The sequence below is a fragment of the Salmo trutta genome, chromosome 26 (genome assembly GCF_901001165.1).
Source record: "Salmo trutta chromosome 26, fSalTru1.1, whole genome shotgun sequence".
NCBI classification, from domain to species: domain Eukaryota; kingdom Metazoa; phylum Chordata; class Actinopteri; order Salmoniformes; family Salmonidae; genus Salmo; species Salmo trutta.
In genome coordinates, this window is record NC_042982.1 from 16,199,450 (window position 1) to 16,224,495 (window position 25,046).

At 45.0% G+C, this 25,046-nt stretch overlaps 1 protein-coding gene across 1 annotated transcript in view; it reads right to left on the reverse strand.

The window, feature by feature from the left end:
* The window catches only part of LOC115163264 (pleckstrin homology-like domain family B member 1), an 89,109-nt gene that overhangs the window by 32,692 nt on the left and 31,371 nt on the right, over positions 1-25,046 (reverse strand). The window contains exon 6 of the mRNA XM_029714990.1: positions 18,524-20,061. Coding sequence (XP_029570850.1) covers positions 18,524-20,061 — 1,538 coding nt within the window. The remainder of the gene's footprint in view (positions 1-18,523; positions 20,062-25,046) is intronic.

The following is a 25,046-nucleotide window of genomic DNA, read 5'->3' on the forward strand; positions in this document are numbered from 1 at the left end:
AAACAGAGACAAGTTTCGAGGAAAGATGCAAGTGAAGTATGATCCCGTTTTAGAAGCTGACTAGATAACAAAGATTTCCAAACCTATACATTGTGTTGTGCCCATCATCCATCCCACAATATCTAAATGCAAAACAATGCACAACAGGAGAACATGGAAGCACCAAGTCTACACCACCATACAACTAGTAGCTTTTATGATACTGCAGCATGCTTTCTATGATATCCATAAGACCAGGTTTGGCCAGGTAAGGTTAAATGAACATACGGTCTCTCTCTCTCTGTCTCCCCACTCTCTCTCCCTCTCGGTCTCCTCCCCTTGGCTGGGCCCTGTCTGAGAAGACAGAACACACTGGCATGGCAGGATGTTGACTAGGCTAAACTCAGACTTCACAGCCACACAGTAGAAGATGAATGACCCCTGACCTCCAAGCATTTACACCCTCAGGTTGGAGTTTCCACCGTGGCCTGGGTTGTGCTCATTAACTTCTTGTTAATCCAGCCGCTGTGTCAGATTTTAAAAAGGCTTTACGGCGAAAGCAAACCATGCGATTTTCTGAGGACAGCGCCCCGCATACAAACACATGAAAAACATATTTCAACCAGGCAGGTGCGACACGAAAGTCAGAAATAGCGATATAACAAATGCCTTACCTTTGATGATCTTCTTCTGTTGGCACTCCAAAAGGTCCCTGTTACATCACAAATGGTCCTTTTGTTCGATAATGTCCTTTATATCCATAAAAACTCAGTTTAGCTGGCTCGCTTCAGTCAATAATCCACCCGGTTTCCCTCCATCAAAATGCATACAAAATGAATCCCAAACGTTACTAATAAACTTTTCCAAACAACGTTTATAATCAAACCTTAGGTACCCTAATATGTAAATAAACGATAAAATTTAAGACGGAGAATCGTTATGGTCTTTACCGGAGAAAAATACCAAAGAACACGCTCTCTTCCACGCGCTTGGAAACACTACAGCCAAAATGGGAGCCACCTAGAAAAACGACAATTTCTGGATCATTTTTCCAAAAACCATCCTGAAACTCTTTCTAAAGACTGTTGACATCTAGTGGAAGCCCTAGGAACTGGGAGGACTTGGCCTTATAATAAAAGTGATGGCCATTGAAAATAGTGGTAGGCTGAATTGTTTTGTTTTTTGGGATGGTTTGTCCTCGGGGTTTTGCCTGCCATATCAGTTCTGTTATACTCACAGACATAATATTAACAGTCTTAGAAACGTTAGAGTGTTTTCTATCCAAATCAACCAATTATATGCATATCCATATCTGGGCCTGAGTAACAGGCAGTTTACTTTGGGCACGCTTTTCATCCGGACGTCAAAATACTGCCCCCTACCCAAGAGAGGTTAAAAAGGATAGTTCCCTCAAATAACAAAATGGCATACCGGTTTCCTTACAATGGATATTGAAAACGAGCCCGTCTTATTGGACAAGTCTAGGTTATCCTCCCTGTTTCAGTCCATTTGGTTCCTAACTAACACGACTCTAGAGTCAAGGCAATCTCTTAGCGACAGACGCAGAGGTCTTGAAGCTGAGTGTGTTTGACGTTGTGTGGATAGGATGCACTTTGAAAGAAAGCGTAAGAGTTTCATGGTATGTTTCTCTGAGAATTGAATCATTCGATTCAAGGTCATCTTAACATAACCATTGTTAATTCAACAGTACAGACTTGGAGAACAGGCCTAATGTAACATTTTTATTCTGGCCTCGCGAGTGGCGCAGAGGTCTAAGGCAGTGCAGCGCAGTGCTAGAGGCATCACTACAGATCTGGGTTCAATCCCGGATCTGCCGGCCGTGACCCGGAGACCCATGAGGCGGTGCCCAATTGGCCCAGCTTTGTCCGGGTTAGGGGAGGGTTTGGCCGGCTGGGATTTCTTTGTCCCATCGCGCTCTAGCAACTCCTTGTGGCGGCCGGGCGCATGCACGCTGACTTCAGGTCACCAGCTGTATGGCGTTTCCTCCAACACATTGGTGCGGCTGGCTTCCTGGTTAAGCAAGCAGTGTATCAAGAAGCAGTGCGGCTTGGCGGGGTTGTGTTTCGGAGGACGCATGGCTCTCGACTTTCGCCTCTCCCGAGTCCGCACAGGAGTTGCAGCGATGGGACAAGACTGTAACTACCAATTGGATATCAAGCACATTTCACATGCTCTAACCAGCCAAATCTCCAAAGTCTAAATACAGGTTGAAACCGTAAAAATACATTGTTAATCTGAAAGCCACCATTGTGAATTGCTCAGCAAAGGAACAGCCTATGACCTCAACAAAACACACCCACACACCAACTTCAGCACATGCAGGAATGCACAGCTTCACGCACACATACACACCAACTCAAGCAGACACAGGCAGACACGCACGTACACACACAACTCATTGTTTCCTCCCAATTCCACATCTATTCTGGAACAACAAACAATAATTGCGTTAATAGTTTAAAAACTTGTCTCTCTTGCTAATGCAGTTATAACCAACGAAACAATGAATACCCGACACAAGCCTTTAACACCATCCAAACACACAGACACATACCAAATCACATTTAAATATAGACAGAGACAGCAGCAACTGTTCCACAATTGCTAATATTAGAGTTTTCCCTTGTTACCTTCATGAGTGCAGTCACATTGGAGAGGAAAGCTGCGTCCTCCTGAGCCAGAGAGAGTAAGTACAGCATGGCTTGGTCCCTGCTCTGTCCCGCTCTGTGTGCTTCCGATCCATTACTGGTCCTAGATCAGTGTAGTATGTACAGTAAGCTGTGGCTGCACTGTGGTTATACTGCTAGGTTCTGTTCCCAGTGCTGGCTTGTTCAGTTGTGATTCACCACCTCACGTTTCAACAGAGCTCGGATGGAGATCATTCCTCTGTCCTCAGGCCCAGGGGGAGGGACTTAGACACTAGGAGGAGGGGTCAGAGCTCACTATATTGTTGGTCGTGCTGCACCTCGCTCCGCGGGTAATATTACATTTCATCACATTACATTGGAACGATTTGATTAGTGTATTGTTAGCTAGCTACATAGTTGTATCTGCTGTCTTTGTATCAAGGATAAAGGTGTAGCTCTGAGGAACTAACAAGGTTAGCTAGCCAGCTGTATTCGTTCGTTCGCGCCGAATTTCGAAACGGCGTCAACACCATAACACCACAGCCACTGCTAGCTAGCCAACTTTACCAATTAGCAGTACTGTAGAAACTATATACATTACAACGGAACGATTTGACTAGTGTAATGTTAGCTAGCTACATAGTTGTCTTTGTATCAAGATAAAGGCGTAGTACAGAGTAGCTATCGAGGTTAGCTAGCCAGCTACATTTTCTAACATAGTCAACAACGCGCCCACTGCTAGCTAGCTAACCCTACCAGCTAGCTGTATCATTTTTAGTCAATAACATTTTTGCAACGTAAGCTTAACTTTCTGAACATTCGAGATGTGTAGTCCACTTGTGTAGCTAGCAGGACTGACTTTGTGTTAGCTAGCCAATGTTTAATTACTTCTGCGTTATGAACAAGACACGGACACAAATGATCCATTGGTAGCTTGTTGTTACCAAGTATTGGTGCTAACCGTGTGTTATAGTATGCTAGCATGCTAGTTAACTTGTTAGCTACGGCGTCATAGGACACGGTGCACTAGGTGGGTTTTCACGGAAGAATACTGTACCAAGTTATCTAGCGAAATAAACGTTGAGCCTATTCCTGGAAACATTGAACCACTGTAGTTTACATCAATTTTAATTTCTAGTGGTAGCTAGAAAAGTTATATTTTAGCGTTTTAGTGTTTCAGTGAATTGTTAGTGAGGGAGGCCCTGCTCTCTCGCTTCCCCAGTTGTTTAGTTAATTTTTCATGCCAATCTCCTTTGCATTAGCGTAGCCTCTCCTGTAGCCTATCAACTATGTGTCGGTCTATCCCTGTTCTCTCCTCTCTGCACAGGCCATACAAACGCTTCATATCGCGTGGCCGCTGCCACTCTAACCTGGTGGTCCCAGCGCGCACAACCCACGTGGAGTTCCAGGTCTCCGGCAGCCTCTGGAACTGCCGGTCTGCGGCCAACAAGGCAGAGATCATCTCAGCCTATGCTACCCTCCAGTCCCTTGACTTCTTGGTCGCTGACGGAAACATGGATTACCACAGAAAACACTGCTACTCCTACTGCTCTCTTCTCGTCTGACCACGTGTTCTCGCACACCCCGAGAGCATCTGGTCAGCGGGGTGGTGGCACTGGAATCCTCATCTCTCCCAAGTGGACATTCTCTCTTTCTCCCCTGACCCATCTGTCTATCTCCTCCTTTGAATTCCATGCTGTCACAATCACTAGCCCATTCAAGCTTAACATCCTTACCATTTATCGCCCTCCAGGTTCCCTTGGAGAGTTCATCAATGAGCTTGACGCCTTAATAAGTTCCTTTCCTGAGGATGGCTCACCCCTCACAGTTCTGGGTGACTTTAACCTCCCTACGTCTACCTTTGACTAATTTCTCTCTGCCTCCTTCTTTCCACTCCTCTCCTCTTTTGACCTCACCTTCTCATCGTCCCCCCTACTCACAAGGCAGGCAATACGCTTGACCTCATCTTCACTAGATGCTGTTCTTCCACTAATCTCACTGCAACTCCCCTCCAAGTCTCCGATCACTACCTTGTATCCTTTTCCCTCTCGCTCTCCTCCAACACTACTCACTCTGCCCCTACTCAGATGGTATTGCGCCGTCGCAACCGTCGCTCTCCCTCTCCTGCTACTCTCTCCTCTTCCATCCTATCATCTCTTCCCTCTGCTCAATCCTTCTCCAACCAATCTCCTGATTCTGCCTCCTCAACCCTCCTCTCTTCCCATTCTGCATCCTTTGACTCTCTATGTCCCCTATCCTCCCGACCGGCTCGGTCCTCCCCTCCTGCTCCGTGGCTTGACGACTCATTGCGAGCTCACAGAACAGGGCTCCGGGCAGCCGAGCGGAAATGGAGGAAAACTAGCCTCCCTGCGGACCTGGCATCTTTTCACTCCCTCCTCTCTACATTTTCCTCCTCTGTTTCTGCTGCTAAAGCCACTTTCTACCACTAACTTCCAAGCATCTGCCTCTAACCCTAGGAAGCTCTTGGCCACCTTCTCCTCCCTCCTGAATCCTCCCCCCCCCCCTCTCTGCGGATGACTTCGTCAACAATTTTGAAAAGAAGGTCGACGACATCCGATCCTCGTTTGTTAAGTCAAACGACATCGCTGGTCCTGCTCACATTGCCCTACCCTATGCTTTGACCTCTTTCTCCCCTCTCTCTCCAGATGAAATCTTGCGTCTTGTGACGGCCGGCCGCCCAACAACCTGCCCGCTTGACCCTATCCCCTCCTCTCTTCTCCAGACTATTTCCGGAGACCTTCTCCCTTACCTCACCTCGCTCATCAACTCATCCTTGACCGCTGGCTACGTCCCTTCCGTCTTCAAGAGAGCGAGAGTTGCACCCTTTCTCAGAAAACCTACACTCGATCCCTCCGATGTCAACAACTACAGACCAGTATCCCTTCTTTCTTTTCTCTCCAAAACTCTTGAACGTGCCGTCCTTGGCCAGCTCTCCTGCTATCTCTCTCAGAATGACCTTCTCGATCCAAATCAGTCAGGTTTCAAGGCTGGTCATTCAACTGAGACTGCTCTTCTCTGGGTCACGGAGGCTCTCCGCACTGCTAAAGCTAACTCTCTCTCCTCTGCTCTCATCCTTCTAGACCTATCTGCTGCCTTTGATACTGTGAACCATCAGATCCTCCTCTCCACCCTCTCCGAGTTGGGTATCTCCGGCGCGGCTCACTCTTGGATTGCGTCCTACCTGACAGGTCGCTCCTACCAGGTGGTGTGGCGAGAATCCGTCTCCGCACCACGTGCTCTCACCACTGGTGTCCCCCAGGGCTCAGTTCTAGGCCCTCTCCTATTCTCGCTATACACCAAGTCACATGGCTCCGTCATATCCTTACATGGTCTCTCCTATCATTGCTACGCAGACGACACACAATTAATCTTCTCCTTTCCCCCTTCTGATAACCAGGTGGTGAATCGCATCTCTGCATGTCTGGCAGACATATCAGTGTGGATGACGGATCACCACCTCAAGCTGAACCTCAGCAAGACGGAGCTGCTCTTCCTCCCGGGGAAGGACTGCCCTTTCCATGAGCTCGCCATCACAGTGGACAACTCCATTGTGTCCTCCTCCCAGAGTGCTAAGAGCCTCGGCGTGACCCTGGACAACACCCTGTCGTTCTCCGCTAACATCAAGGCGGTGACCCGATCCTGTAGGTTCATGCTATACAACATTCGCAGAGTACGACCCTGCCTTACACAGGAAGCGGCGCAGGTCCTAATCCAGGCACTTGTCATCTCCCGTCTGGATTACTGCAACTCCCTGTTGGCGGGGCTCCCTGCCTGTGCCATTAAACCCCTACAACTCATCCAGAACGCCGCAGCCCATCTGGTGTTCAACCTTCTCAAGTTCTCTCACGTCACCCCGCTCCTCCGCACACTCCACTGGCTTCCAGTTGAAGCTCGCATCTGCTACAAGACCATGGTGCTTGCCTACGGAGCTGTGAGGGGAACGGCACCTCCGTACCTTCAGGCTCTGATCAGGCCCTACACCCAAACAAGGGCACTGCGTTCATCCACCTCTGGCCTGCTGGCCCCCCTACCTCTGCGGAAGCACAGTTCCCGCTCAGCCCAGTCCAAACTGTTCGCTGCTCTGGCACCCCAATGGTGGAACATGCTCCCTCACAACACCAGGACAGCGGAGTCAATTACCACCTTCCGTAGACACCTGAAAGACCACCTCTTTAAGGAATACCTGGGATAGGATATAGTAATCCTTCTAACCCCCCCCCCAAAAAAAGATATAGATGTACTATTGTAAAGTGGTTGTTCCACTGGATATCATAAGGTGAATGCACCAATTTGTAAGTCGCTCTGGATAAGAGGGTCTGCTAATGACATAAATGTAAATGTAATGTACATGGGCTGACTTCATCAAACGGGATGTGGCTTACATAACCACGCCTATGTTACTGATTAATATTTATATCCTAATAGAAATGTATAAAATATAAAGAATCCTACAGCCAAATCAACAGATCAGAAAAACAAGTTGTGGTTTTTAATGAAGTAGGCTATTGGGGGCCTATTTGTTTACAATGCTCTAGTCTTGAGACTTGTTTCTGCACACCCTTGGGAGACCATAAAGTAGGAACGCAACTAAAATACAGTAAAAAATACGGTAAGGTATTTCTTGTGGAAATACTTTTTTTGAAAAACATTTTTTGTCAAGAAAACATTTCTGAACTATCCCTTGTCCTCTTTTCAGACAGAGGGTTTTTGACCGCTTGCAACTTCTGGAAATGAAGCTTCTCCTCCCGGTCGTTCCAATTTGCTTGTAAAATAAATGATTTACTGTAATTTCCGGACTATTGAGCGCACCGGACTATAAGCCGCACCCACTGAATTTTAAAAAATATATTATTTTGAACATAAATAAGCCGCACATGTCTATAAGCCGCAGGTGCCTACCGGTACATTGAAACAAATGAACTTTACACAGGCTTTAACGAAACACGGCTTGTAACAAAAATAAAGAATTAGCAGTAAACAGTAGCCTACCAAGAAAGTCATCGGTCACCATCTTCCTTCTCCTGTGCACTGAAACCACTGAAGTCATCTCCTTCGGTGTCGGAGTTGAATAGCCTCAGAATTGCTTCATCCGATATTGGATCGTTTTCATTGTCGCTCTCGTCACTGTTTGACCTTAACCCGTTCGGCAATTTCATTGGTCTAATGAAAGCTTCATGCCGCCAAAAAACTGAGCACGTCACAGAATGTGTTTTTTGGAGAAAAAAAAATTGAAAGCGTGAAAAATCCATATATTAGCCACGTCATTAAGCCGCGAGGTTCAAAGCGTGGGAAAAAAGTTGCGGCAGTTACGGTACCTAATTCAAGTAAAAATGAAAAACTGCTATTGGGTAAAATGTATCTACTTGAATACAAAGTTGAATCCCCCTTCATCTAAAATGAATGTATTAAGATAGTAATGACGAAAACAAATTTCAGATCACGGTTATTGTCCATAATAGTCAGCTACATGATAATTGTGACAGCCCTATGACCTCTCACTGAATGTTCTGTGAATGCAGATAGCCTAACATATTTTTGTTCACCTCACATGCCATCTTAAGCACCCAACCAATGATTGCTTTGAAACAGCATGGTAGCGTGCTGTATTTGGCAAATCGTGACAATGGGGCGATAGAACTGACACAGAGAACCTAAAATAGACACAGAGCATATTTATTGTTATTCACACAGACTAGACTACAATAGCTTCCCTTCAAATGGAGTATGAATGAGATATTTGCTACTTACTATCTCCCCCACACTCTTTTCTCAATCAAACTGTGGGGATCACTATAATCTTCCCTGGCTAGTAAACTCGATACTCACCGTGCTTTAAAACCACACACACACACACACACACACACACACACACACACACACACACACACACACACACACACACACACACACACACACACACACAGGCCACCATGGATGCATCCAACTCTAGGCCTAATGATGGAATGTGGTTAGAATAATAAAGTTGTATACTGCTGTAAGAACTACAAAATATAAAAGTGTTTAAATCAACCACAGCTACCTGACTAGGACTGACGGTCACCAAATTTCGTCAGCCAGTGATTGTCAAGCAAATAACTGGTCGGGCTCACGGTAATTGACCGTTAGTTATCAAACATATTTATCATCATCATCTCCTGGCTTTCACACACAGCCTACAAGCCACTGATGCAGATCTTTGGAACATCTACATTTTAAAAAGTCTAATAAATCCATGTAATATAGATTACACCTATACAATAAATCCATTATTTATTTTAGACAGGTCTAAAGAAACATGATATGAAGAAAATGTAGTCTATTTCAGAAGAACATAATAGCATACTCTGAGTTGTCCTGATCTGGCTATGCCATTTGGCTGTGGGCTACACTAGTTAATTTAGAAGACAAGATTTGCTTAGAAGTCCGTGGAATTATTTTATAGTATGAAGATTACAATTGAATAAAGCTGAATAAAATAGAAAGGATATTTTCTCCAAACGATTTGAAGGAGTGCGCACATGCGGCTATTCTGTGTTAACAAAGAAATAGGTACTACTATACGTTTCATTTAGAGCTTAATACATTGTAAGGCTGCATAATGCAACTCTAATGATGATTTTTAAAAAGTTGCTTGAAAGGCATGAGCTCTGCTTTGTTTTGGGCAGGCTGTACACACCTCGTCAATCTCTCATTCACAATTTGAGAAGCACTTGATAATGCTTTGAATTTCCCGGTGGCATCCCCTTTGTGTGGCTATAATGCACCCTAAAAAAATCTATGCCTTTTGCAGCCCTTCTCCCTGAGTGCTGCCTGCTCTGAAGCACTTCACACTGAGACCACTCTCCATCACGTGATCTGGTCTTTCTCACAGGCTACAAGTGAAGACAGACACATCTGGGACGCAACTGCACGCGTCCTTATCCAATTCCGAGGTGCATATTGAAGATATTGGAAGAACTGTCCACATTTACTCTGTCAGCCAACAAGATGAGTAGGCCTAACGAACAGCAAAAGCACTAGCAAATGTCAAGCTACTATCCCCATAGTACAAAAGTTGTCCTATTATATTCTGTGGGAGAAATAAATATTCCAAACAGTCTGGGACAGTTGTGGGATGCAATAGATCCCAAATTAATACAACCACTAGCACCAAAAACGTTATTTAACGCAATAAGGCTGACACAACAGATCAGAATGTTTAACATAAAATGTTGATAAACTATTAGGCTATTTCTTCACATTATAAGAGCAGCAATGCGCACACGGCAGTGGGCTATAAGCGCGAATGTTCCATTAGTGCAAAAACACCATTCTCAAAAGTGACCACAAATACGATTATGCATTTACTATAAAGGTGCATTTTTAGGGTGAAAATGATCTTCCCCAAACTTGAAACTCACGCGCTGCTTATGTATTCCAGTTAGGCTCTACACCCTTTGTAGAGCAGATTAATGTGCTTAATTTGAAGAAGTTATTTTGCCACTTTAGTTGTGATGAACCTTATCAAATCATATAGGCCTATGGGCTAGGTTACGTGATGTGCTCGAATATGATTTTCTTTAAAAAGGCATGATTTCTTACCTTTTATTTATTTATTTTACCTTTATTTAACTAGGCAAGTCAGTTAAGAACAAATTCTTATTTTCAATGACGGCCTACGAACACTGGGTTAATTGCTTTGTTCAGGGGCAGAACGACAGATTTGTACCTTATCAGCTCGGGGATTCGAACTTGCAACCTTTCGGTTACTAGCCCAACACTCTAAACACTAGGCTACCCTGCCGCCCAAAGCTTAAGCTCGGCATCATTCAAAAGTGATAATATATACAGTTGAAGTCAGAAGTTTACATACACTTATGTTGGAGTCATTAAAACTCGTTTTTCAACCACTCCACAAATTTCTTGTTAACAAACTATAGTTTTGGCAAGTCGGTTAGGATATCTACTTTGTGCATGAGACAAGTAATTTTTCCAACAATTGTTCACAGACAGATTATTTAACTTATAATTCACTGTATCACAATTCCAGTGGATCAGAAGTTTACAAACACTAAGTTGACTGTGCCTTTAACAACAGCAAAAGGACCTTGTGAAGATGCTGGAGGAAACAGGTACAAAAGTATCTATATCCACAGTAAAACAAGTCCTATATCAACATAACCTGAAAGGCCGCTCAGCAAGGAAGAAGCCAATGCTCCAAAACCGCCATAAAAAAGCCAGACTACGGTTTGCAACTGCACATGGGGACAAAGATCGTACTTTTTGGAGAAATGTCCTCTGGTCTGATGAAACAAAAATAGAATTGTTTGGCCATAATGACCATCGTTAGGTTTGGAGGAAAAAGGGTGAGGCTTGCAAGCCGAAGAACACCATCCCAACCGTGAAGCACGGGGGTGGCAGCATCATGTTGTGGGGTGCTTTGCTGCAGGAGGGACTGGTGCACTTCAAAATAGATGGCATCATGAGGACGCAAAATTATGTGGATATATTGAAGCAACAGCTCAAGACATCAGTCAGGAAGTTAAAGCTTGGTCACAAATGGGTCTTCCAAATGGACAATGACCCCAAGCATACTTCCAAAGTTGTGGCAAAATGGCTTAAGGACAACAAAGTGGCTTAAGGACAACAAAGTCAAGGTATTGGGGTGGCCATCACAAAGCCCTGACCTCAAACCTATAGAAAATTTGTGGGCAGAACTGAAAAAGCATGTGCGAGCAAGGAGGCCTACAAACCTGATACAGTTACACCAGGTCTGTCAGGAGGAATGGGCCAAGATTCACCCAACTTATTGTGGGAAGCTTGTGGAAGGTTACCCAAAACGTTTGACCAAAGTTAAACAATTTATAGGCAATGCTACCAAATACTAATTGAGTGTATGTAAACTTCTGACCCACTGGGAATGTGATGAATGAAATAAAAGTTGAAATAAATCATTCTCTCTCCTATTATTCTGACATTTCACATTCTTAAAATAAAAGTGGTGATCCTAACTGACCTAAGACAGGGAATTTTTACTAGGATTAAATGTCAGGAATTGTGAAAAACTGAGTTTAAATGTATTTGGCTAAGGTGTATGTAAACTTCTGACTTCAACTGTAATTCACAAGTGATAAGCTAATATTGTCACTCAGACTATTCTTGTTTTAATATTGTCTTTACAAATACTAAATAATATATGCGTGAAATTCGTTTTGATTTAGAACGGACAATTAGCGGGAAAAAAATACATGTAATCTCTGCACTTAAATAGAGCATTGTTCTAGGTCTAAACCTAGGCCACGCTGTCCGATGACAGGACAGTACAGACAAGGATATATTTGGTGTGTTGGTTATATTTAGTGTGCTAATCCATGTGAACACTGACAAAGATGCCAGTCATGCAGAGAAGACCTTTCACTCTCCTGTGAAGAGCCAACCTTTTTCTCTGACATTCTCACCGACTCTGAAAAGTCACTCTCCCTTTGCTAGAAATTCTTCACGGAGAGAATTGCATGCACAAAGAGACAGGGAAAGAGAAAGAGAGGTGGCGAAAGAAAGAGAGAGGGGGCGAAAGAGACAGGGAAAGCGAAAGAGAGGGGGCGAAAGAGACAGGGGTAGAGAGAAAATGAAAAACATAGATACCTTTTTACATAAGTATTCAGACCTGTTGCGCTGAGACTCAAAATTTAGCTCAGGTGCATCCTGTTTCCACTGATCTAGAACTTGATTGGAGTCCACCTGCAGTAAATTCAATTCATTGGACATGATTTGGAAAGGCACACCGTGTCTATATAAAAGGTTCCACAGTTGACAGTGCATATCAGAGCAAAAACCAAGCCATGAGGTCAAAGGAATTGTCCATAGAGCTTTGAAACAGGATTGTGTTGAGGTACAGATCTGGGGAAGGGTACCAAAAAAATGTCTGCAGCATTGAAGGTCCCCAAGAACACAGTGGCCTCCATCATTTTTAAAATGGAAGAAGTTTGAAACCACCAAGACCCTTCCTAGAGCTGACCGCCTGGCCAAACTGAGCAATCAGGGGAGAAGGGCCTTGGTCAGGGAGGTGACCAAGAACCCGATGGTCACTGACAGAGCTCCAGAGTTCCTTTGTGGAGATGGGAGAACCTTCCCGAAGGCAACCATCTCTGCAGCACACCACCAATCAGGCCTTTATGGTAGAGTGGCCAGACGGAAGCCACTCCCAAATTACAAAAGGCACATGACAGCCCACTTGGAGTTTGCCAAAAGGCACCTAAAGACACGCAGACCATGAGAAACAAGATTCTCTGGTCTGATGAAACCAAGATTGAACTCTGTGGCCTGAATGCCAAGCGAGAAGTCTGGAGGAAACAAGGCACCATCCCTACGGTGAAGCATGATGGTGGTGGCATCATGCTGTGATTATGTTTTTCAGCGGTAGGGCACTGGGAGTCTAGTCAGGACAGAGGGAAAGATGAACGGAGAAAAGTACAGAGAGATCCTTGAAAAAAACCTGCTCCAGAGTACTCAGGACCTCAGACTGGGGCGAAGGTTCACCTTCCAACAGGACAACGACCCTAAGCACACAGCCAAGACAACGCAGGAGTGGCTTCGGGACAAGTCTCTGAATGTCTTTGAGTGGCCCAGCCAGAGCCCGGACTTGAACCCGATTGAACATCTCTGGAGAGACATGAAAATAGCTGTGCAGCGACGCTCCCCATCCAACCTGACAGAGCTTGAGAGGATCTGCAGAGAAGAATGGGAGAAACTCCCCAAATACAGGTGTGCCAAGCTTGTAGCGTCATATCCAAGAAGACTCGAGGCTGTAATCGCTACCAAAGACGCTTTAACAAAGTACTGAGTAAAGGGTCTGAATACATATGTAAATGTGGTATTTCAGTTTTTTATTTTTAATAGATTTGCTAACATTTCTAAAAACCTGTTTTTGCTTTGTCATTATGGGGTATTGTGTTTAGATTGATGAAGACAATAAAAAAATGTTTTTTAATTAGAATAAGGCTGTAAAGTAACAAAATGTGGAAAATACTTTTCATATGCACTGCATGTCCCTCGAGCTAGAGAGAACAATAATAACCTACATTGTATCCATGCTAATTCTGACTCGCTCAGCTGACAAATAAGGGTATTTTTGTTTAGCTAAGTTTAGAAATGTTGCTGTGTGTCACGTCCTGACCAGGTAAAGAGGTCATTTGCCATAGTAAATTGGTCAGGGCGTGGCAGGGGGTTGTTTTGTGTGGGTTTTTGGGTTTTCTGTTTCTATGTGGGAGGGTTCTAGTTTTCTATGTGTTGTTTTTCCATGTTTGGCCGGGTATGGTTTCCAATCAGAGGCAGGTGTCTTTCGTTGTCTCCGATTGGAAGCCATACTTAGGCAGCCTGTTTTCCTTTGGGGTTGTGGGTAGTCGTTTCCGTTTAGTCTTGTGTACCTAACGGGACTGTTATCGGTCGTTTGTGTTTTTTGTCGTGGTGTATTCATTAAAGAAACATAATGAGCACTTTACACGCTGCGCCTTGGTCTCCTTTCAACGACCCCTGTGACACTGTGCATGACAAAACATGTCCGCATTATAAAGGTAATGGAATATGTGATATCATCCTTGGACCTCTAATTACAACAATGAGATCATCTTCAGTAGACTGGCATTTTCACAACACTGTCTGACAGTCAGAGCAGCCAGCCAGTGACTAACGCCATATGCCAAGTGTCTTTGCCAAGGCAGTGTTTCACTAAGGAACCATGTGTATCACTACAACTGAAAGGCAGCTCAGACGTGAGATAAAATATCCTTAACTGTCTGGACTCCTATATGATATAGAGCTCACCTCTGATCGACTGGTAAAAATAACATCTTAAGATACCGTTTCACTGGTTTATGTGGCACATTATACTTGGATGAAAGAGAATGAAGGCGCTGTGTAAACATTGTAAACAGACGGCACGAATGATGTCGTCCCTGGTGAATACTTATGTTTTCTCGGTCCACAGAACACACAAATATCTTTCCAGAACACTCAAATAATTGAGTATGCTTGGTACAGTAAACAAGTCTTATGTATAAACCGTGCTGATAGTTTCAGGATGCCAGAGAGAGCCTGTGCTGCCTCCTTCTGTAGGGATAGATAGCTGTACCCAGCATACCTCCTTGCTTCGGACATGACACTGATCCCCAGGGTCTGACTAACTGCATCCGAAAATAACTTGGCGAGAAAGTGTAGTTAGTTACCCCTGGCCTGGCTTGGCCTGCAGCATGTCGCTGGGAGACTGACAGACTTCTTTCAGACAGACAGACAGACAGACTTCTTTCAGACAGACAGACAGACAGACAGACTTCTTTCAGACAGACAGACCGACTTCTTTCAGACAGACAGACCGACTTCTTTCAGACAGACAGACCGACTTCTTTCAGACAGACAGACCGACTTCTTTCAGACAGACTTCTTTCAGACAGACAGACTTCTTTCAGACAGACAGACTTCTTTCAGACAGACAGACTTCTTTCAGACAGACAGACTTCTTTCAGACAGACAGACTTCTTTCAGACAGACAGACTTCTTTCAGACAGACAGACTTCTTTCAGACAGACTTCTTTCAGACAGACAGACAGACAGACTTCTTTCAGACAGACAGACAGACAGACAGACAGACAGACAGACAGACTTCTTTCAGACAGACTTCTTTCAGACAGACAGACAGACAGACAGACAGACAGACTTCTTTCAGACAGACAGACAGACTTCTTTCAGACAGACAGACAGACAGACAGACAGACAGACAGGCAGACAGGCAGGCAGACAGACAGACAGACAGGCAGACAGGCAGGCAGGCAGGCAGGCAGGCAGGCAGGCAGGGTCCTTGGGTACAGAAAGTGTGGCTATTTTGGGGTAAATATAGCCTCAATGATTGGACTGTACACTACCCCCCACCTCCCCTTCCCCTATATCCCTCCCACTTCCCCTAGCAGCTCCAGTGAGAGACACTGAGGACCTGTGTCACGCTTGGCTCGCTGCGCTGGCTCACCCCGTCTTGCACCACGGCAGAAGTCGTGCTTATGTCATGCTTAGCTCTGCACAGTTCGGTCTGTGTCTAGTTGCTGGATCTTAAAGACCTGGACAGAACAGAATCTTTGGGTCGATTAAAATGGATGCAGAATTAGCTCATGGTATAATAATGGTTACGGGATCCAAATCCTTCAGTGCTGCATGAGCTGAGCACACCTGGCGTTCACTGTGAACCATATAATACCCCTCTCGATCCCTCCTAACAAAGAAAATACTATCATACCAGTGGCAAAGCTCATATGCCAGGGGCTTGATCTGGTTATACTTGGGATAGCTAGCTCACTAAGCTAAAGCCTAGGCATTTGCTCATGGAGCTAATGCAAGCCTTCTGGCTTCAGACAAGGTTACCAATCACGCAGGCATTACGTAATTCGCCAAACCACCCATCTTACATTTTGAAAGTTAGAACGGCAGTTGACAAAGAAAACGTAAATCTCTACAATCTGTCCCCCTTCTTAGCACCTTTCTCCATAAACCACATGCCTTATCCGCTTGGCTTATGTACATTCCCCGAGATTCCTTCTGCTATTTACATTCTGTCCTATGTCAATATTTCCCAGTCTAACGGCACAAGGTTAAGACCAAAGGTCGTTATGGTTCACTGTAATAACCATCCTTTCAATTTAAACCCCATCCATACAGAGAGAATCACAAATACAATTTAACTGATATGGTTGGGGGACCTTTTTGTCCTTAACAATCCTGGCAATTGCTTTTCTCGTTGAATTGGAAAAGAGACATTTCTCTTACAATTAGGGCAGCAGCCTACTCCAACACATGGGGGTGACGGAGGAGACAGACAGATTGTGTCCATTCTGGGACTGCCAGACATGGATTTACTGCTGTGTAATGGAAGTAATGCTCCTGTTGGGAACCAGAGCGTAGCCCAGTGTACACAGAGTGGCAAGTCATTCCTCCTCTGCCCAAAAGAACTGCCTTCATTTTGGAAGCAGCACCCTACTCATAGAAATAGAATGTACCCATGACTGTAACTTCATATTGCCAAGGTCTGAAGGGGGTTTCCCATTCTAGTCATTCTATTGCTATGGTGTACCTACAAGGAGGCAGACTAGTTTTTCATCACACAGAGGCACACGCATATAAAAGTACATTGTCTCAGGCGCTTCATCGGGGACACAGACAGGTCCAAGATGTATACCGCTCCCTCCCCCTCTTCAGTGCAAAAAAGGACAACAAACAATGGGGTTGCCATGGAAAAACCTGGTCGTTTAGTCACCGCACGCCGGCAGTTTAGACGGTTTCAGTCGGGATTCAGAGTTTTTTACAATCCCTACTCCTCACAAATATGGACTTCACTGTGCTCTCCACTCCCATCCTCTTAGGTTAAACAAATGGTTAACTGGTCATGTGGAGGAACACTTGAGTGGAGACAGACTAAACATGGTGGTTAAAAAAAGGCTAAGACAAACTACAGCTCAGCACATCCAGTAGCTTCATCATAAACATGTTGTGTATGACGGTGTAAATTGGATTTAATTCTTATGTGAAAACCATGAGGGGGCCCATCTAAGAACGTTCTGATTTTGTTGTTGTTTATATTGGATAGATAGTGGAGAGAGAAAGACAAGCAGGGAGAGAGATTTTTCTGTCAGCATAGTGTCAGGAGCTGGATTTGGGAATATTCCCAGGCGGCTGAGTCCAGATCACTTTCTGAGTCCAGATCACTTTCTGAGTCAAAATGCAAGCCGAGATCTACTGCTCAGATTTTGCTGAACATTGCTTCAAAAACATAAGCCTATGCAACATGAACCTATTAAAAACAATACTGTAGCAATGAGACACAGCGGAGCGACAGAGCAGCCGACAGAGGGCTCGCCTCAACGTACCTCCGCTCTCCCTTTCCTCCGTTGACACCGACCAAAAAGATACACTGCCTTTCAGCTGAGGGCGAAACTCGAGTCTCACCACATTATTTCATGCACAAATTCATGTTGTTACTCCTATGAACAGAGAACGTGAAATATTCCTCAATATTAAAAAAGACACAAGACGCCAATAATTACGAGACACTTTCCTACTCATTCACTACAGCTGCAGTGCTGGTTGTAGCACATGTGGAAGTCGGAAGAACGTGCATTTTATGGCTTATAAAAGTGTTGAATGCAAAGTGTTGACAGTGCTGACTAAGAACTTACCCTCACTCATAAAAACAGCTGCTCTTTGCTGTATTTGTTGACAGTCTCTCTCTAGTCATGGTTTTAGAAGTTTTCAAATCTCACAGTATCAACGTTGCTGTAACTTTCTTTTACGTGTTCTACGTTACTGCAGGCATGGTAATCTGAGCCATCCGATTGGCCAACGGTAGGCCTATAGTGCACTTGATTTGCTCTCCGGGCCCGCAGGGAAGGCAGAGTTTGTACCTTCAGACACATGAAATGGTTAAAAATGGGAACACTTTGCCTACCCGGCACAAAGGGTAGTTAAAAAATAGGAATAAAAAAAAAACAAATAGGAACGCAAGGCTTTATAGTTGTTTTTTTACAGAAATGTTTGGCGATTGACTGGCCGATCTCCAAGGCATTCCTAGTCGATCTCCAAGGCATTCCTAGTCGATCGCCAAACATTTCTGTAAAAGACCAACGATAAAGCCTTGCGTTCCTATTTTTGGTGACCACGGCCCTAGACCATCTTGATGACCAGTAGAAAAATGAATGGTCATTTAATTGATAGTATTACTTGGATAAATATTGTTCAACCAATCCAATAACTTCTAGGTTGCTAATACCCTGTATCATGTGGGTCAATGATGATTGGTGTGAACAACTAGCGTAGCTCACAGCTAACAGTTGATCCAGCTAAGAGCAGGCCGCTCTCCTTACCAGTCTCTCCATCTCCTGCTCCCTGAGCCTCTCCTCTCTCTGGCGCCGGTGGTACTCCAACAGCTCGTCCTCATTGTCGCTGATCTCAGAGATGCTGTTTTTGCGCTCCCGCATGCCCGGGTGGGGGCCCCTCTGATCCCGGGAGCCCCCAGACATCTTCCTATGGCCCCTGGGGCTGGCGATAGGCGAGGAGTCAGGCAGGGAGCCCAGGCTGTAAGCAGGGGAGAGGGCATTCCCAAAGCTGGCCTTCCTCCCACCTCCCCCACTCTCCATCATCATCAACCCTGAGGTGGGGGAGGGGCTGCGGGCTCGGACCACACTGCTGCCAAACTGGTCCTCCGCAGGGGAGCCGGCCTTGCGTAGGAGCCTGGGGCTCTCCGGGACTCCCAACTTCCCCAATGGTGATGATGATGGGCTCTCAGGCGTTCTCAATGTGGGGATACTTCCAGGGAGAGCCCCCGGGTGAACAGGCACCCCTCTGCGAGCCATGGAGGGGCTGAGAGGTGGGAGCTCCTTCATGCTGCTGCCCCCGCTGCTGAGCTCAAGGTTCCTGCGAGTCAGTCGAGGGCTCTCTGAGGGCTGCAGCGTGCGGGGGTGGGGGAAGGGGTGGTGCTGCTGGAGTGGAGAGCCCCCCTGGATGATGTGGACGATGGGGTCCAGGGGAGGCTGAAAGGCCCTGCTGGGCTGGGATAGCAGCTGTCTGGAGGGGCTGGAAGTGAGGGAGTGGTCCGCTTGCTCTCTGAAGGGGCTGGCCGGGCGCTCCTGGAGGATGGTGCCCGCTTTCGTCCTCGGACTGGATGGGGATGAGGACGTGGAGGCGTAGGGGAACTTGGCTGTGAGTCTGGGGCTACTTGGCACTGCGTTCCTGCCCATGTACCCGGCATCGGCTGAGGCAACAGATAGGTGGGTCAGTCTAGGGCTCTCTGAACCCACACCCCTTGGGCTGTCCAGGCTCTGGCCTCTGCGGGCTGGCTTGGGGCTCTGGGGGGCCTCCAGGAGACCTTTCCTCTGGTGCCTAGGGCTCTCAGGAACCCTCTGCACCCCGCCGCCAGGGCTGTAGTTGGTCAGTATGGTCCTTGGCTGGGGGATGGGTGGTGTAGTTGTGTAGTTGTAGCTGGATGAGCGGACCGGCACGGGGGGCAGGGATGGGTCCTGGGGGTCCAGGCAGCCGCTGGGAGAAGGGCTGGTGTAGCTGCCTGCGCTGCTGGCCGCCGAGGGAGAGGACAGGGGGGAGAAGGGTGGGGAGGTGTTCTCATAGCTGGAGCCCACCGACATGGCTCCTGGGCTGGTGGGAGGGGAGAGGAGGTAGCGGCCTCCTCCGTTGACCATGGGGGACAGCAGGGAGTGGGGGATGGGGTGGTCTGAAGAGGAAGGCTGGGGATCATCCATGACTAGGGAGTCCATGATGTCCTGGAGGTCCTTTTCGATGGAGCTGACGATGGCACTATGCTCGGAGCAGGAGTCTCTAGCCCCAGGGGCTGGGTGGCACGACTGGGACGCTCCTGACTGATGGTTCCCATTGACCAGGCTCTCTGTATCTGTAGGGAATACAGAACTTATATCAGTCTCAGGTATACAGTACATAGGCCTACTATACATGCATGTAAAGGGTGGTCAGAGTAAATATTATGATCACTCACTAGGCTATACTATGAGTAATGAGTATTGCACATTTTGGTATCTATACTGTATTATATATATATATATAATACAGTATAGATACCAAAATGTGCAATATTTACAGTATGGTATATCCCTGAAAACAAATAGAAACATACATAGGCTCTAAGAGCTGAATAGATAATGAGATGATGTTGAGAGAAATGAATGCACCATAAAGTTCAGAAATGGACTGTATCTTACGGTTTCACCACCTCTCATTAATATAAAGTGCCTTGTTACTTTTATGATTTAACCAGAGCCCTTAGCACAAGTACCTACAATTGGCACTTACGTTTTATAGGTTGGCTACACTTCAATCCATCAATTATCTTAGAACGCTTCTACATTTAAACCCACCTGCTGCCCAATTTGATTTACCCAATCCACAATTTGCATGAAGAAATGCTACTGAGAAAAAGGATGAATAAAAGAGGCAGAGAAAGAGAAACAGACAGAGAGAAAGGTTAACAGAGAGAGAAACAGAGAAACAGAGAAACAGAGAAACAGAGAAACAGAGAGAGACAGAGAGAGACAGACAGAGACAGACAGAGACAGACAGAGACAGACAGAGACAGACAGAGACAGACAGAGACAGACAGAGACAGACAGAGACAGACAGAGACAGACAGAGACAGACAGAGACAGACAGAGACAGACAGAGACAGACAGAGACAGACAGAGACCGCAAAAGACAGGCTTTGGAAAGATAAAGATTGAGGAGAAAATGTGCCAGTATAACCCACTTAGTGTGTGGCTGGAGAGCAGCGCAGGCCAGGGCACAGTGGCAATTCAATCGAAATCTCAGGCAACTCGCTGCCTCCCCATAATGTCAATGTGGTAGATTAGGGAGCACAAGAGGACATCCAGGTGTAACCTACGGTATTAACATGATATGCTAATAGGCTCTAATAGGAATAAGCAATGTCATCATTGGTATGATGGCAGGCAGCCTAGCGGTTAGAGTGTTGGGCCAGTAACCAAAAGGTTGCTGGTTCGAATCCCCGAGCCACAAGACACTCAACCTTAATTATCTCCAGGGGTGTTGTACTACTATGTCTGACCCTGGAAAACAACACATTCCACTGCACCTATCTGACGTATGTGAAAATAACGCTGCTGGGTTTTTCATGTTCAACAGTTTCCCATGTGTACCAAGAATGGTCCGCTACCCAAAGGACATCTAGCCAACTTGACAACTGTGGGAAGCATTGGCCTTGCCTTACCTCCCTAATCTTACTACATTTGCACACACTGTATATAGATTTTTCTATTGTGTTATTGACTGTATGTTTACTTATCCCATGTGTAACTCTGTGTTGTTGTTTGTGTCGCACTGCTTTGCTTTATCTTGGCCAGGTCACAGTTGTAAATGAGAAGTTGTTCTCAACTGGCCTACCTGGTTAAATAAAGGTGAAATAAAAACAATTTAAAACATTTAAAATTGGAGTCAACATCCCTGTGGAACGCTTTCAACACCTTCAACACCAAATTGAGACAGTTCTGAGGGCAAAAGGATGGGAGGGTGCTGCCCAATATTAAGGAGGTGTTCTTAAATGTTTGGCACACTCATATATATATATATATATATATATATATATATATATATATATATATATATATATATATATATATATATATATATATATATATATATATATATATATATATATATATATATATATATATAGGGGTTACATTTAAACATGACATGGATACGGTGGGAACACGTGAGCGAGTATAATGTCATTAATGTTTGCATTAAGTCCCAGCCAATGTCATGTCTAGTTTAGTGGATCCATGTCTGTGGACTGTTCAGCTGTCTATTGACCTTTGTCTATGGCTATTTTCTATTGTCTAAAAATATAAGTATTGTAAAAAAAAAGACATCACAATCAAAAATACCTTGCCGTAAGATGGCAACTAATGTATTTGGAAATATGTACTGTGTGCATGCGAATATGTATGTGAACACATTTCTGTGACATGTCTATATCATGCACATGCCAAACGTGAAAGCCATTCTAAACCCAGCTCTGTTTTAATCTCCTTCAAATAGGCTACTTTCAGTCCAGGATAAACAAGTTACTGTGTATCACTGCTTTAAATAACCACCTTAATTAAATAGCCCATGTGATTTTGCTTTCTATTCATAAAAATGATCTCATCGCCCTGGATGATGAAGTGGCTTTACAAATAATGCATAACCACTATTTGTTCAGTAATGAGCTGGGAGTAGCCTATCAGCCTGGTCTTTCTACAATGACTCAACCAGAGCTCTTCTTCTGCTAAGCAGAAAACTATCCAAGCATCATGTCGTTTTGAGTGACAGCACGACCACCATATGGCCCCAATACATTTTGGTGTAAATTACAATTATATGGATATTTTCGGTTATTTGGTTATTCATTTTCTCCGTTATTTTTTCAGCAGGCCACATGGTCGTAGGACGTCGCCAGCATTTCGTTTGTCAAACGTCTCAGAATATGAAGACCCAAAATGTCTAAAACGTAGATAATGTCCCTGGACGGACCCTATAATGTCCAACACCAAAGCGCCAATAATAATAATTCACAGTACTTACATGAATGGGTAAGCTTGCGACTAAGTCGTTTATAATGACTTATAGCCCAGCTAAAATCCAAACGCTGGAGCCCGGCATTTCTACCTCAATAAAGCTGCCTTTACCGAAGCCTGTCGTAGCCTACCCGGGTCTCCGCACCCGGGAAGGTTGAGAGAACTTCTGCCGACGTGATATTCCAGCCGGGTTTCGTGTGCCAGGCGCCGCTATCCTGCTTGCTCGCTCCCCCTCCCTTCCCTGTCCACGGTGCTGATGTGACCGCCTGCTTGATTTACCGGGGCTGCACCTATGTCGTCTGTTTTTCTTTTTAAAGGGGCAGTGCAGTCAACAACGTGATTTCCCTGTGCTTTATATATAATGTATTAAATTATAATTGTAAATAATATAATAAAATAGTATAATAATAATTGTAAATTATGATAATACATTTTGAGAGTAAGAGCCGTTTGAAAAGACTGCCTGAAATTTGTTTAGCATGGGTGGAGTTTTGGCCTGCCTGGCTGAATCACCAGGAGGTAAAAGTAAATAGACCAATAACAAAGACAGTTTCAAACCTCTTCCAATATCAGCTAGTTTCTATGTTACATATCCCTCCCATTAGACTCCTCCAATTAGGTCCCTGACTCAAACCACTCCCAGACTGGTTGAATTTGTGCTTGAGAAATGTATTTTTGCTATTTTAATTCAAGACAATCACAGTAGCTAGGTTTCCATCCAATTAGCAACAGATTTTCTTGCAAATATCCTAGAATCTGCATAAAGAAAATATACACATTTTCACACTAGTGCTGTTTCCACCAAACAGACTTGTTCCAGATAAAAATCAGTGCGTGATGCCCTAGTGCACACAACATTTATTTTTTTGCTTAAGTTTTCATGTACCGAATAAAAATCATGTGTTTCCATCGTATTTCAACTCTACCTATAGTTTTGTCAGAAAAACTGTTGCTTTAAATAGGAAATGTGCCTACCTGGGTCTGGGCACCTGCGCTCTAGCCAACAGCTCACAGATACAGTGCAGGTAGGCTGTGTGAGTACAGTAGGCTAGTCTACATTATGAGATTATTATGGATAAGAAGGAGAATATTTGTATTTGTCAAATGGCAGTCAAGTATCGATCATTTCACCAGAATAAGACCCTCGATATTTATCAAGCTCATCACTGTGTACTTTCACAAAACCCTGTGAAGTTCCTCGTAACTTATTTAACTTATTTAAACTGTAGCCTAATAAACGGCTTGGCTTCCCGAGTTGTAGTGGGAGGCCCACACACCATATCATCCAACACCATCATCAAGTCTGCTGACGACACGACGGTGGTAGGCCTGATCACAAGCGACGATGAGACAGCCTACAGGTAGGAGGTCAGTGACCTGCAAGTGTGGAGCCCCAACAACAACCTCTTCCTCAACGTCAGTATGACCAAGGAGCTGATCATGGATGACAGCAAACGGGGAGGGGAGTATGTCCCCATCCACATCCACATCAACGGGGCTGCACTCGAGGAGGTCCAAATCACATGCGCACAGTTGTCAAGAAGGCACGACAGCGCCTGTTTCCCCTTAGGAGGTTGAAAAGGGTTGGCATGGGCCCTCAAAAAGTTCTACACTGCGAGCATCTTCACTGGGTGCATCACTGCTTGGTATGGCAATAGCACCGCCCTCGATCGCATGGTGCTACAGGGGGTGGTGCGGACAGCCCAGTACATCACTGGGGCCAAGATCCCTATCATCCAGGACCTCTATATCAGGAGGTGTGAAAGGAGGACGCCAGCCACCCAAGCCATAGACTGTTCTCTCTGCTTCCGCACAGCGAGTTGTACCAAGTCTGACACCAACAGGCTCCTGAACAGCTTCAATTCCACATGTCATAAGACTGCTAAATAGCAAACTAAATAGCTAACAAAATGGCTACACAGACTATATGATTTGACCTTTGTATTTGATTCTTATTTTTGCACTGTCTCTATGCATATTCACAGAGCCCTACACACTACGCTCACTGATACTCCGACACACATACAAACACTCACTCCATAATTTGCTCTAACACACACACAATCATCATATACGCTGCTGCTACTCTGTTTGTCATATACAGTGCCTTGCAAAAGTATTCACCCCCCTTGGCGTTTTTCCTATTTTGTTGCATTACAACCTGTAATTGAAATAGATTTTTATTGGGATTTCATGTAATGGACATACACAAAATAGTCCTAATTGGTGAAGTGAAATGAAAAAACTAACTTCTTTAAAAAAATTCAAAAAAATAAAGGCCGTAAAA